Raw genomic sequence first — 15,560 nt, forward strand, 5'->3', positions numbered from 1 at the left:
TAAAGAAGCAAGGGCACCACTCACCAGTATTGTTACCACACAGCCGTTTGAACTGGTGTCAATAGATTTTCTCCACTTGGACAAGTGTAAGGGTGGTTACGAGTATATTTTGGTGATTGTTGACCACTTTACTCGTTTTGCACAGGCTTATGCCACCACCTCCAAGTCTGGCAAAACGGTTGCTGATCGCATCTTTAATGACTACGCCTTGAAGTTTGGACTGCCAGCACGGATACACCATGACCAAGGTGGTGAATTTGAGAACCAGTTCTTTGCCCAACTGAAAAAGAACTGTGGCATATTGGGATCCCGAACTACCCCATATCACCCACAAGGGAACGGGCAAGTTGAACGGTTCAACCGGACGTTACTACAAATGTTAAGGACACTGACTGATAGGCAGAAGACAAGTTGGAAAGAGTCTTTGAACAAGCTTATCTACGCCTATAACTGTACCAGAAGTGAGGTAACTGGGTTTTCTCCTTTCTACCTTCTCTTTGGAAGGTCCCCAAGGTTACCTATTGATCTGCTGTTTGGTCTCACCTCTGAGACAGGGAAAACAGACCACCGGACTTACATGGAGAAATGGACACGAGAAATGCATGAGGCATATGACATAGCACGGGAGAATGCAAAGAAGTCAGCAGACAGGGGTAAAAAACATTATGATGGGAAAGTGAGAAGCTCTGTGTTATATCCTGGCGATCGTGTTCTTGTCCGAAATCTGACCCCTAGAGGAGGAACCGGGAAGCTTCGTAATCACTGGGAACAGGACATCCATGTTGTCATCCGTCAAGTTGCAGAAGGCCTCCCTGTGTATGAAGTGAAACCAGAGCAAGGGAGGGGAAGGTCGAGAATCATGCACCGCAACCTGCTGCTGCCATGTGATTACTTACCCCTGGAAAGGCCACCAGCAGTATCACCAAAGCAAAAGAAAAGAAGGGTGAGGGACAAAGACGCAGAACAGGTGAACCAGGAAGTGGAAGATGATGAGGAGGAATGGGGGTACTATTATGGGCCCGTAACACAGACTCAAGTGCCCAGTACAGAGAGGGTCACAGAGCATGGTGATGGCCAGGAGAAACCAGAGATTGGTGGTAATGGACCACCGGGTGAAGAAAGGCTCATGTTGTACACAGAGGAGCCTGAGACACAGAACGAAAACAGGCCACAGGACGAAGACCATCGAGAGGAAGATGTACAAGTAGTTGGAGAGGTAATGGATGAAACTCTAGAATCTCCACGCCCATGCTTGCCTGAAAGCAACAGAGAAGGGACCTATAGTTTGCCAAGGAGGGAGAGACGAGCCCCTAAGGTTTTCACCTATGATCAGTTGGGTACTCCAACATGCTACAATACAGTGTGTACAAACGAGATTCCCTACCAGTATCAGCCCATACAACACAGAGACATTCAACCAATAACCATGTGGCCTAATTCCTTCCAAATTTGTCAGCCGCTGTTCATGCAAAGATACTGACCAACGAACAGACTTAAGACTCAGTACAAAAGAGGGAACTAAGATTAAAAATGACTGGATTTTGTGACATTTTGTTAATTTTTAGTTCATAAGAGTTGTGATGTCGGGACGACATCTAATTTTGTGGGGGAGTGTGTGATAGATTGATTATTAGTTGAAGTTCATAATGGTTAAAAGTTACTCAATGTATTATTTAATTTCTTTCAAATATGTAAATGTATAAACAAGGGTAAAAGAAGTCCCATCAAGTCCCAGAGATGTGATGTAACACAAAACAGTTAAGAGTTCATGACTATGTTCAACCGGATAACAATCCTTAATGTGACTATAACCTGTGTAAAATTCAATCTGTGATCTACTTGTCAAGCCTGGGGAATAATCCATGTGATTTAGTGATCGTGATTGATTTGTTACATCTGCCTTTGCCGGAAGGGGGAGCTCTGGCCACGATGCCTCATTCGCAATGAAGCTGCTGAAGGAGAAGCATCATGTCTGAGTGTTGTCATTGATTTATCCCCTTTTCAGCCCCTTTTCAGGGTGTAACACAAACACATCATAACAGACCTTCTGCCATCCGACCGCATCAGTGTAATCATCCCCCGTAGTTGTCCAAATCATGAAGATCCCTGATCATTACAACCTTGGCTTCTTCTGGTGTTCCGTTGAGTTTTATCATCACTTTGCAATTTCTCGTCCATGTTGCTTGGACTTTATTTTCTTTATGCATGATACGGGCTTGTCTGGCAATATCGGCGTTCTTTTTTGTGAGATGTTCATTCACATATACTCCACTCCCTTTCAGTTGTCTGGACTGCCTCAGTAGCTCAATTTTGTGTTTTCGATTCACAAATTTTACTACTACTGCTGGAGGTGCCCTGGCATTCTTTCTGGGCAGGGTATAACACGCCGCGATGTTGTTGCTATGCAGGGGAAGTTTTTTACTCGCAAAAAACTCCACTACCTGACACTCTAATGTTTGTTGCTCCTCCACCGGGGGCTAATCTCCGCCAGACTTCACACAATTCCCAGTCTCAGTGACTCTCGCGTAGCTCCTGTGTTTGGTTTCCAAACCAGTAATAATCACGTCCTCCAGTCATGCATGCTGTTCTAAATCATCCAGTCTCCTTTCTAAAAGCTAGATTGTTTTATCCGTTTCCTTAATCAAGCTTTGTAATTCTTAGATTTGGTCCATTAAAGTCGTTAATATTCCCTGTTGCTTGACGTCTGTTGATAACGAGTTGAGCGACTGCTTAATCTCTTCCAAATCTTCTTCAATTTTCCTCATCTTTGCCATTTTCTCCTTTTTGTTTGTTTGTGTTTTGTTTCAAGCAAAATCTGTTTGACTTAATTAATTAATTAATCACACAACCTTTTCTGAGACGCCAATCTGGCTGTAGCTGCGTTCGCCATCTTCAGGTTACTTAAGTATGCAAAGTATAATGAAGTATCCCATTAAAAATGTTAGAGAACAGGCAGAGAACAGCAGAAATACTGATTTTGAGTTTAAAGTCACTATACTGAAGCCCTATTGTAGAACACACTGTGCCCATGTTGCTTAGTGTTTTTTGTTGACTTTACACTCATATACTGTTCTCCTGGTTCGGCACATTCATCCGCCAGTTTTCCAGCTGCCTCTGGTCTCCGACCTGACTATAAAAGGGAGAGACCTCATTAGCTTGATCATGTCCAACCTCCCTGGCACTGCCCCTTGAGCTCACTGCACCACCCCTCCCCTGCAGCTGAGCCAGGAACCTTACCTCCACCACACACCCCCACTGCCCGACTGAGGCCAGGGACCCATTAAGCCAAACCAGGAGGTAATAATGAAGGGAGTCGACTCCCCATTGGATAGCCAGACACTCCTTCTCCACCGTGCTGTACCTCCTCTCATGCTCTTTCAGCTTCCGGCTCACGGGCAGTGTGGGAGCCAAGTTAAGATAGTTCATATGTTTAGTATTTATATTTCGCTGTTGTTAAGCTTGTTTGTGTAATTAATAATTTAGGAAGTAAATGCATGTTTATGGTGGAACTAAAATTATTTTATTGCTGTGTTGGTTTGGTTACGTAGTACCATGAATACATGTGCCTTAAAGACTCGTGTTTATAGTAATATCCGGGCATCACGGATGTATGCAAATTAGCGCATGCGGTGCGGGAGGGGGGAGAGAGAAAAGAGCTAATACAGCAGAAGTTATACGCGGCAGCAGGGTAGAACAGAGCCACACGGTTTTCCTATCGTAGTAGGTTATATTTGTTGAGGCTAAGTTAAAACTGACCACTCCTGTAAGATGCAAACTGTGGAATAAATCTTTTTGTTACATCTTTCACATCGGAGTCCCGTGGAGTTCTTTTCCTCTTCAAACTGACCTACGCGAGTGAAGCACAGGAAAACTGGTCTCACGGCTTGTACAGGCAGGATGTGATTGCTGCTGTTTTTTTCCACCTGCCCGCCCCCAATTGGTACCCCAGGTACTGTACCTCCCTCCATCAACCGCATACTTCTTTGGGTTGGCTGTGAGCCCAGCTTGCCTCAGGGTCTCCAGAATGGCAGCCACCCACTACACATGCTCCGCCCAGGTGTCACTATGGACGATAACAACATCCAGGTAGGTGGCAGCATACGCTCCATCAGGCCCTGGAACGTGGCCATCCTCGTGAATGAACTTACAAATCATGGATTTTAAAGTCTTATTCAGCTGCTCCACCAGCACGTCTGTCTGAGGGTGGTAGGTGCTGGTCTGAACAGATTTAATGCCAAATAATTCCCAGTGGCTTTTAGGCACCAACAACTGGGTGTGTGTTTCCTCTATGCAAGGTGTCACGACCCACTCGGTATAACCTATCCTATCTTTCAATAACACAAAGGATGGGTAGGTCCCCACAGCTTCAGGTTGCACCACGTTACCATCAATTTCTATCACCCCAGGGCGAACCAGGCTTTGGTGCACAAGGGTCTGCGTACAGCCCGTGTGCACCAAAGCATGGCATATAACTCCTTGACACCTTACTGAAATGCTGTACGTTCCTCCTGGACCAAGGGAGGGTGCTGCAGCCCCGGCAACGCAGAACACCTGTCCCACCTCCATCAGCGGGCACTCCCATCTCAGGTAGACGCCCAAGCGTCTATGCCAGTCTCCATGGCAAAGTCCTCCGCCTCGGCACCAGCACCGGCACAACCGGACCTGCATCTCCCCAACTGCCTGGTCCTGTAATTCCTCCAGATGCTCTCGCTGGGCAGCCGCCTGGTCTCTATTCATAGCCGCCATCTCTGCCAGCATCTGAGCCAGGATTTGGAGTTGCTGTGCCGGCGGTATGGCCCAAGAGGTCTGACGTGGGAACTGGGTTTCAGCACCAGTGAAGAAAGGAACGTGACCCGACACACTGTTCCCGTGTTGCTTAATGGTTTTTATTGACTTTACACTCATATAATGTTCTCCTGGTTCACCACATATGTCTGCCAGCTTTCCAGCTGCCTCGCACTCTCCCATCTCTGGTATCCAACCTCACTATAAAAAGGTAGAAACTTCATTAGCTTGATCATGTCCCTCCAACGTCCTTGGTACTGCCCTTTGAGCACACTGCTCCATCAATTTATTTACACATTTTATTTTAAAGTATAGTAAGTATACTATAGTATACTATATAGCTGTCACGGTTCTGGGTCTTTGTGACCCAGCATTTTGAGTTCATAGCTGTGTGTTATTCTCCATGTGTCTTCCCTGAGTTCATTATTATTAGAGTATTCCAGTTTAGTTTTGTTCTTTGTTTCACCTCCACGCCTGCAATAAAGCAGTGTTTTTGAGTTCACGTTTGTCTAGGTGAGTTTTGCCTTTGGGTCCTTTTCCTGCCCGCACACTGCCGTTTTGTGACTAGTAAAGGTTTTTTTTTTAAATGTCTGATAAAACGTTTCTTGGTGGGATTGCTAAAAAGCAAAAATAAAAAATACCTGAACACTGAACTCAGAATAGGACTGCTAGTACCTTTCTCAGACATATATTTTACCTTTGTTTATTTTATTTGAGACTTCCACATCTTCAGTGTGATTTTTTTTTTTTTTTTTTTTTTGCCTGTTGAAATATTAAATTAATAGCAGGATACATTTTTAAGGAATAAATTGCAAAGAAGCCTGATAGTACATATGATACAAATTTAAACATGTGTCCTGGTGACCATTGAAGTGACTTCTTCAGTCTCAAGTCTCCTCACTTGGGAGACTGCAGAAGTCATTTGGATGAGTTATGAAAAGTTTGAAAAACGCTACATCCAGATGAACAGAATCAACAGAAATATTAATGCTGAATGCTTAGAGCAGTTTTCTTCCAATTCTTGTTAAGCAATTTGTCAAATTTGAAGGAAATGTAAACTAAACTTAAAAAAAAAAAACTAACTAAAAACTCCTCCATTTTTAAAGCAGATTCATACAACTGAAAAACCAGCTGACATTCTCTCTTCAAGACAGATCAACTACAAAGGATTAAATCCTTTGTACTGTAAGTATGCAGTAATTTAGGGGCAGCAGTCTAAGTTGAGATGCTCATACAAACAGAACAATGTTTGTGCTAAGACTTGCAATGACTTGCAAATTGTTAATAGTCTATATTTGAGTGCAATTTGTAAAACAATTTTCAGGTTCAGGCCAAGAGATGGACTTTAGCTACAGCAAGGAGGTGGCGGCACTTGGTCGGCCTTTCAGCCTTGGGATGTTGTACGACTGTCGCAGTGACTCTCTTGTCCCTGGTAAGTATCCTATTGTGGATTCTGTTGTAGTGTGTGCATGTGTTATACCCGGCTCATTAAGGACATAAGGAAAAAGGGAGATCCACACAAATAACATTACCAAATTTATTAAGTATAAACTGAGGAAAAGGAGAACAAAAGAAAACTACATGCTAACCCCTTAAACAACATGTCACTGAAATTAGAAATAACTTCAAACCAACCAAAAACCAAAGCAGAAAGACACCAGCCTCTCTCACCAGGAGGAGAGAGAGAAAGTAACAGCCATCTTGGAAGGACACAACCTTACATAGCCTCCCAACAGGTAAAGTCCTTTTCTCCTAATGGATGGGAGAAGCCGTTAATAAGTATCTGAACAAGAAGAAACAAAAACAGGCTCACCAAACAATAACAAGGCTGAAGCGCCTCCCACAAAACAATACCCCCAACAACAGCATTTTTGTATGACGCTCAGGAAAGTGCATCAGCCATGATGTTTTCTCAGCATTTATTATGGTGTGCATCCAGTTTATACAGCTGGATGAATAACAACCAACACATAGGATTCTGGTTGCTGTTGTGCCTGCTAGATAAAAAGGTTAGTAGGTTATGATCTGTGTACATGGTTAGTAGCAGTGATGATCCAATATACACACACTCCTAATAACTCAAGGGCCAAATGAGTGCCAGTGTTTCCTTTTTGATCACTGAATAATTCAGATGGTGATAGCTGAACTTCCATGATAAAAAAAACCAACAGGATGTTCCACCCCACCTCCCCTCCTGTAGGAGCGTTTCCTGACAGCCCCATCAACAGTCTCATTTGCATCAACCTGTATCTTAAAAGGTTTTTCAAAATCAGCAGCAGCAAGAACAGGAGCACAAGAAATCAGCATCTTCCCACAAGTGAAAGCAAACTGGCAGTAGAGGTCAAAATGAAAGGAATATTTTTTTCTCAACAGGTTGGTCAAATTACTCACCACAGTACAGAAGTTATAAGAGAAACTAAAATAACACTCCACTAACCCTAGAAACTGCATCAGTTCTTTCTCAGAAACTGGCAAAGACCACTTTTCAATGGCCTCCACAGAAAAAAAAATCATATTAGGCAAGGTTAATTGTTGAACTTGTCTCTCCCAATCCATATTCTGAACATAAACTTCCCATGTGTCACTATAAACCACAATATCATCTAAATAAGAAGCACCACCTGTCAGTCCAGCCAAAACCTCGTTCATAAACGTACTGAAATGTTGCAGGAGCATTTCTCACTCGAAACAGCATTACCAAATAGTAAAACAAACCCAATGGTGTAATAAAAGCTGAAATTTTCTTAGCCCTGGGCATTAGTGGCACCTGTCAATATCCTTTTAAAAAGTCTAATTTAGTCACAAATGTCACACTTCCCACCTGATTAATGAAGTCTTCCACGTGTGTCATTGGATAACAGTCAGGTTTAGTAACAGAATTAGCTTTCCTGTAATCCATGCAAAATCTATCTGAACCATCAGCCTTATCCACCATCAGACATTGAGATGCCCAGCTAAAGCAAGCTGGTTTAGCATTCCCATGTTTCATCATATACCTGACTTCCTTTTTCATTCATGTGCACTTTTTCACAAGCATCTTGTAGAAATGCTGCTTAATAGGTCAAGCACTTCCCACTGCTATGTCATGCTCAATTAAAGTTGTAATTTAAATGGCCCAAGTACTCAGAATTTTTCAGTTTCTCCATCAAAACTGGTACAGATGGAGTTTCAAAGTCAACTGTATATAAAACTCTTGTTGTTGCAACTATCCCTAATGAATTCAGTTTAGGATTTTATGTAGACTGGATATCTCTGCTTAGTTCAGGGAGAGAAGTAGAAGTAAAGTTGACATGACACCACTAAACATTTTTCCTCCTCTCTGATGTATGTATCAAGCAGTCCATTACTGATATACAGCTTTTAATAGTGTAAGGTCCTCTGAAGCTTGCCTTAAAAGGTGCACCTATCAATGGCAACAGTGCTAAAACCTAATCCCTAGGTTCAAAGGGTGGTCCTTAGCCTTCTGATCAAACCCCATACTATGCACTCAAACACCAACATGTTAGGACTAAAGCCTGTCTATCTTAAAAGTAGAGATAGTGTCTGTCTCCTGAATCCAAACTGGAAGCTGGTTCCACAGAAGAGGGGCCTGAAAACTGAAGGCTCTGCCTCCCATTCTACTTTTAAATACTCTAGGAACAACAAGTAAGCCTGCAGTGTGAGAGCCAAGTGCTCTAATAGGGTGATATGGTACTACAAGGTCATTAAGATAAGATGGGGCCTGATTATTTAAGACCTTGTATGTGAGGAGCAGGATTTTGAATTCTGGATTTAACAGGAAGCCAATGAAGGGAAGCCAAAACAGGAGAAATCTGCTCTGTTTCTAGTCCCTGTCAGGACTCTTGCTGCAGCATTTTGGATTAACTGAAGGCTTTTCAGGGAGTTTTTAGGACTTCCTGATAATAATGAATTACACTAGTCCAGCCTGGAAGTAATAAATGCATGAACTAGTTTTTCAGCGTCACTCTGAGACAGGATATTTCTAATTTTAGAGATGTTGCACAAATGGAAGAAAGCAGTCTTACATATTTGTTTAATATGTGCGTTGAAGGACATGTCCTGGTCAAAAATGACTCCAAGGTTCCTCACAGTGTTACTGGAGGCCAAGGTAATGCCATCCAGAGTAAGAATCTGGTTAGATACCATATTTCTAAGATTTTCAGGGCCGAGTACAATAACCTCAGTTTGATCTGAATTAAGAAGCAGAAAGTTAGCGGCCATCCAGGTCTTTATGTCTTTAAGACATTCCTGCAGTTTAACTAATTGGTGTGTGTTACCTGGCTTCATGGACAGATAGAGCTGTGTGTCATCTGCATAGCAGTGGAACTCTCCATTTACATGTACAAATTGGAGTCTATTAGATAGATATGATACAAACCACTGCAGTGCAGTACCTGTAACACCTACAACGTGCTCTAATCGCTCTAATAGGATATTATGGTCGACAGTATCGAACGCTGCACTGAGGTCTAGCAGGACAAGCACAGAGATGAGTCCACTGTCAGAGGCCATAAGAAGATCATTTGTAACCTTCACTAAAGCTGTTTCTGTGCTGTGATGAGCTCTGAAACCTGACTGAAACTCTTCAAATAAGCCATTCCTCTGCAGATGATCTGTTAGCTGTTTGACAACTACTCTTTCAAGGATTTTTGATATGAAAGGAAGGTTGGAGATTGGCCTATAATTAGCTAAGACTGCTGGGTCTAGAGATGCTTTTTGAGTAAAGGTTTAACTACAGCCAGCTTGAAGGCCTGTGGTACATAGCTGATTATTAGAGATAGGTTGATCATATTTAAGATTGAAGCATTAATTAATGGCAGGACTTCTTTGAGCAGTTTTGTAGGAATGGGGTCTAAAAGACACGTTGATGGTTTGGAGGAATTAATTATTGAAGTTAACTCAGAAAGATCGATTGGAGAAAAAGAGTCTAACTTAACATCAATGGTACTGAAAGTAGCTATAGATAATATTACATCTGTGGGACGATTATTGGTAATTTTTTTGTCTAATAATTAAAATTTTATTTGTGAAGAAATTCATGAAGTCATTACTAGTTAACGTTAAAGGGATGGTTGGCTCAACAGAGCTCTGACTGTTTGTCAGCCTGGCTACAGTGCTGAAGATGTTTTCTGACAAAACTCAGATGAGCCTTTATGTTCATTTTGCTCAGCAGTGGTTTTTGTCTTGGAAGTCTGCTATGCAGGCTATTTTTGCCCAATCTCTTTCTTATGGTGGAGTCATGAACACTGACCTTAACTGAGACATGTGAGGCCTGGAGTTCTTTGGATGTTGTTCTGTGGTCCTCTTGAAACACTTATTGACAAAGGGCCGTGTAGGTTTGGATTCTTTGCCCCCTAATAATAAAGACCTTCATTTAGAAACTCAATTATTATGTTAACTTGTGTTATCTTTCTCTAATATTTAAATATTTCTGATGATCTGAAACATTTCACTGTGACAGACATATTCTGAAATCAGGAAAGCAGCAAGCACTTTTCAAAACACTGTACTTAAATAAAGGTGAACTGAATTAAACTGAAATATAAGGATTTTTTTTTTTTGGCCTTAACTTTGGAACAGCTGAACTCAAAATGTCAGGGAAGTAAACTCTCCTGACACTCAAGAAATGCCTAAAGACACACATCTGTTACAGAGCAGGTTTCTTAAAAAAAACAAACTTTATTTTACAGGAATGACACTGTGGGACTGTAATGACCTGGAAAAAGATAGACGAGAACAAGAACAACCTAACACTGAATCTGAAATTGTTGCATCTGAATCAATTGAGGACAAATCTTCAGCATTAAATGTTGAGGCATCCCTGAAGGCAAGTTTCTTGGGTGGACTGGTTGAGGTTGGAGGATCAGCCAAATACCTCAATGATCACAAGACATCCAAAAATCAGGCCAGAGTGACACTGAACTACAAAACTACAACAAAGTTCCAGGAACTGTCAATGAATCATCTTGGAAGAGGCAACGTAAAACATCCCTATGTTTTTGAGCAAGGAATAGCAACACATGTAGTCACAGGTATCCTTTATGGGGCACAAGCTTTCTTTGTGTTTGACCGTGAGGTTTCTAAAGAGGAAACTCATCAAGACATCCAGGGCAGCTTGAAGGTGATGATCAAAAAGATTCCCTTGCTTTCCATAGAGGGTGAAGGTTCCCTGAAAATGGAAGATAAGGACAAAAAAAATGTTGAGAAATTCTCCTGCAGATTCTATGGAGACTTTCGCCTTCAGAAACCTCCAACAACATTTCAGGAAGCTGTAGAAGTCTACAAAAGCCTTCCAACATTACTAGGAACCAATGGCGAAAAGGCCGTACCAATGAAGGTCTGGCTGTTACCTTTGACCAGTTTAGATTCTTCTGCTGCTAAACTCGTCCGTCAGATAAGTATAAGATTAGTCCAGGAATCACAGAGCGTCCTGGAGGACTTCAGTGAACTGGAAATGAGGTGTAACGATGCACTGAGATCTTCCACTGTGCAACAGTTCCCACAGATTAGCAAAAAACTGAAAAGTTTTAAAGAAATGTGTTCAGAGTTCAAGCTGGAATTTCAGCGGATGTTAGCGAAGAGACTACCATCAATCAGAGGAGGAGGAGAAGAGGAGGCTGAACTCGCTGAGATCCTGAAGAAGAGACATTCTTCACCTTTCAACAGCAAAAACCTGACTGAGTGGATGGACTGTAAAGAGAGAGAAATCAGTATCTTAAAGTCTTTCACCAACATGATGAAAAACACCAAGACTGTCCCATCTCAGAATCGTCTACATGAGGAACTTCTCAATGCAGAGCATGGCCTGTGTTTTGTTTTCACCTCACTGGGGAAGGATGAACCATATCTCTCAGCTTTATCAAACTACCTGAAAGAAACAACCAAAACAGACGTTCACGTTTATCATACTTACAATGTAGAGAAGGAACAATGGTACCTTTCAAAAGAAGTAGCCAATGATATGAGGAAGAAAGCAAAACTCTTCAGTGATTTTGCAGAGGCCAACAAGGAGAACAAGAACATGAAGTTCCTGACAGTGGGTTTAACTCATGAGACACAGAAAGGTTCCAGCATCTACCTTTATGAAGGTGGATTTCCTGTCAGTGAGAACTTTGAGCCTCCTTCAAAGCCTGAAACTGTGACAGCAGCTGACAGAAACCACAACAGTGTGACACTGAAGATTTCTCCACCCAGATTTGGAGCAGTGAACATCACCTCCTACTCTGTTGAGTACTGTGTCAGTGGAGAGGATGGATGGCAGCAAAAGACAGAAGCAAAGGCTGAAGAAGTCACAGTGAGAGATCTGAAGCCAAACACAGAGTATGTGTTCAGATGCAGAGCAGTGACCTCAGCAGGTGTCGGGCCGGATAATCAAGTTTCTATTAAAACAACTTCAAGTTTGACACTGACAAAGGAGGTCCTCAGATAAAGAAAGCAGCTCGAGGTTTCAGTTGAGAAAATGCAGGAGCAGGTGAAACTTGGGTTAGCCAAGCTTGAGGGGATAAAAGAGAAAAGTGAGAAACTTAAAGAACATGAAGCAGAGATTGGCAGAAATGAGAACTTTGAATTTGAAGTTACTGTCAAAAAACCTTTTCACCAGGACATCTCTGGCACTGGAAACTACAGCACCAACTGCCAGCAGTGTCATGTCACCTGTCACTATCCCTGTCCCATACCAAAGGATGCAGATAAAATACGCTGTAAGGCAATGGGATTAGATGGATACTGTACTCAGTGTCCAGGCAAATGTTACTGGAATGCACACGTTAATCAGAAGTACAGATGGGAGTATAAAGACGTTAAAGAGAAAAGAACAATGAAAGAGCTGATAGAAAAGTATGATAGAGCCAGAGGAGAGAAGATGACTGTTCAGCAAGTGGATGACAAACTGAAAGCTGAATATGAAAGTTTGCAGGCTGAGGTGATGAAACTAATGGAGAGATCTGCCAAGTGTCTGAACAGACTTAAAGAGATAGCACTGAACACAAACCCTCTGTCCACTCCAGAGTACATCGACATGCTTATTGAAGGAGAGAAATCTGAAGGCAAACCAGGCTGGAAGAGTTGAGTTCAGTCTTTGATGGAGATGAAATTAAAAGCAGAGACCATGGCTAAAATAGAGAAAGGAGAGAAACTCCTTCACTGAACATTCATGTGATCACAAAGAAGAACAAAGAAAAGCTCGAGACCAGTTTGAACTGAGACGATAAAGATCTGAACTCAGTTGACGAAGACAAACAACACATGTAAAAACCTCATATTTACTCTTTGCTCCCTGATAAGATCTCATTTTAAACTGATTTATCTTTAACATACAAGTGTAATTATATTTTATTGGACTTTACAATGTTCAACCTTTTACTTTTTCTTTTCAGCTTCTTTATATTCTTTAAGTTTGATGTAATATTAAGTTTATTTTCTCAGTGACTCCTGATGTTGATGTTAATGGACTTTTTAATGTGTTGATTTTTATGCTTTTATTAAAAAAGTTTTATTTTGCTTTTTGTTTCCTTTCCTGTAATTTTTATGGATTTTTCTGTTGCTTCATAAAACACAGCAAATGTTTATCACACATATGAGAGCAGCTGTTTTATCCTCTGTGTGAGGAGACGTAGTTTTACTAACTCAGATGTGTCATTTACACATTTACAGCTTCATTTTCATTTACTTCCTGTGCACTCGTGCTGCCAGCGTGTTAGCTTTATCTAATTAAAACCCTTTGCTGGAACAAAGAGACAATCCACTGCAGGGGCAAAACAAGACGCAAGACACCAGAGCTCTTTGTGTGATCTCCTGCATGAGAGAGACGACTGAGACCAAGCCTTTTATATTGTGGTTACATGAATATATATAGTTTCATTAACATATGACTTAAACAGGCATATGTGTGAACAAAGAGTACCTGTCTGTGTGTGCTGGTGTGTGTGTAAATATGGATGTGTGTATCAGTAGGTGTGTGTGGGTCAAAATATGACCCCGTGAACGCCTCCTCAGAAAGCTGGCGCGAGGAGTCCAGCGGTCCACCTAAAGAAGAGGCTCTTATACTCAAACAGATACAGATGTGTCTGCCATACCATATATCAGAAAGCAAAGATACAACCTCTCTCATGACCCTAGCATGTATGTGAGGTTTGCCAGAACACTCTGGAAAAGGAGTGAACGTCCTCCCATCTCATGGTACACAGAGTCTTACTAAGGATGAGACCTTCTATCAATATACAAACAAAAATTTACCTCTAAGCATATATGATTATGTTTCTAAGTACAAATGTCAATTCTAAAATCTCACTCTGACACAGCGTTTGTTCACAGTTCAAACATTTATTCAAACACAGTTTTTAAATTTACACTCAGTAACTCAACACAGTGCTTGTAGTTTGTTCAGCAGCCCAGCAGAGGGCGCTCCCTTCCAGCACAGTAATGTCTGACAGTGAGGCAGCATGAAGAACTTCAGCCGTCTGAAACCAGCTCGTCTGAGTGAACTGCAGCTGTTTGTAACAATGTTTGAATGTTTCCAGTGAAGCTGTGCTCCTTTAGTCTCTGTGCATTTACTACATTACACATTATTTTATTAGAATCATTGAATCTGGCAGTTCTGAGCTCTGTATTCACACTGTGAGTTACAGCAAGAGCTGATTTTTAATCCTCTGCTGACATTTCAATATCAACATAAACTTTATGATCCTTGAGGGGCATTTTGCTTTGTAGCAACACATACACCCAAAACCACAAATCACATAATAGAATTTAAAAAATGAACAGTGGTTTGAACAAATGAGAATTTAAATCTATTTGTTCTGCAACGAGGTGAATAACAGCTCGTCCCTGAAGGCAACAGCTGATACTCTGAAGGATGTGAGCTGTCACCCCGAATCCTTCCTGCCTTCAGGGTCGTCCTCCCTCTACACAGGAGGGAAACATCATTTAGCTTTATACCTGCTGTTTGCTGCACAGTCGAACAATGTGCTCCAGCCTCTTCTTATTCTTCAAGCTAAGAGACCCAAACACATCTTTATTGTAGCTTCTAATGTGAACTCTGATGACCAGGATGGAAACAGATTATAACAGCTGTTTCTGAGGTTCAGTGAATTGTGCTTGTGTGCTTTAAAAACTCCTCAGCTGTAGATGTTTAATAAATAATAATCAAATCCTTTTTGATTACATTTAGGACCCTACTAACAAAAAATGGTACAAATACATTCTATCCTCCATCAGCCAGTCCTGTCATTAAGTTGTGTTTGATTAAACAGAGACATGAATCCCTTTGTTGTCGTGTCAGGAGCTGCACGCTGTGGTGACCTTTTGTAACAGGAAGCAGCTGGGAGTCACTTTATTAACATCAGAATTCAGCGAGCTGATTGGTCCATATTCTCTCATTTGTTAGGTTGTCCTGATGTTTTTAAAGTAATATAATTTGAGCTCTGATTCATTAATAATAACTCGAACCTGCTGGATTAGCTTTAAGATCATGGTCACATGATCATGAGTTTGTGAGTGTAATGTTCTTGTTACGGCCCTAGCTGGGCCTCCTGATACTGCCCTTGTGTGGGCGTGGTGTGTTTCTCCGCCTCCTCCTTTCTTGCTCCACCCCTTTGTCTCTCTCTCGCTTCTTCTCTCTCCCCCAGGACACAGCTGCTGCTCATTGGCCTCGTTTACCACCTGGGCCCAGTCAGCAATCACCTCTCTGAGGTTATATAAGCTGGGGATGGACTGGATGTGGGAGAGTGGCTTTCTCTGGTGTCTCCGCGTTGTGTGTTATGTGTGTGATTCTCCTG

At 41.8% G+C, this 15,560-nt stretch overlaps 1 protein-coding gene across 1 annotated transcript; it reads left to right on the plus strand.

Moving 5' to 3' along the window:
* Window positions 1-6,051: 6,051 nt before the first annotated feature.
* LOC134616211 (verrucotoxin subunit beta-like) lies at window positions 6,052-12,214 on the plus strand. Its single transcript, XM_063460941.1, has 3 exons — window positions 6,052-6,072; window positions 6,148-6,217; window positions 10,476-12,214. The coding sequence occupies exons 1-3, from the start codon at window positions 6,052-6,054 to the stop codon at window positions 12,212-12,214; spliced, it is 1,830 nt and encodes a 609-aa protein (XP_063317011.1).
* Window positions 12,215-15,560: the final 3,346 nt, after the last annotated feature.

This window comes from Pelmatolapia mariae, linkage group LG18 (genome assembly GCF_036321145.2).
Source record: "Pelmatolapia mariae isolate MD_Pm_ZW linkage group LG18, Pm_UMD_F_2, whole genome shotgun sequence".
Lineage (NCBI taxonomy): Eukaryota > Metazoa > Chordata > Actinopteri > Cichliformes > Cichlidae > Pelmatolapia > Pelmatolapia mariae.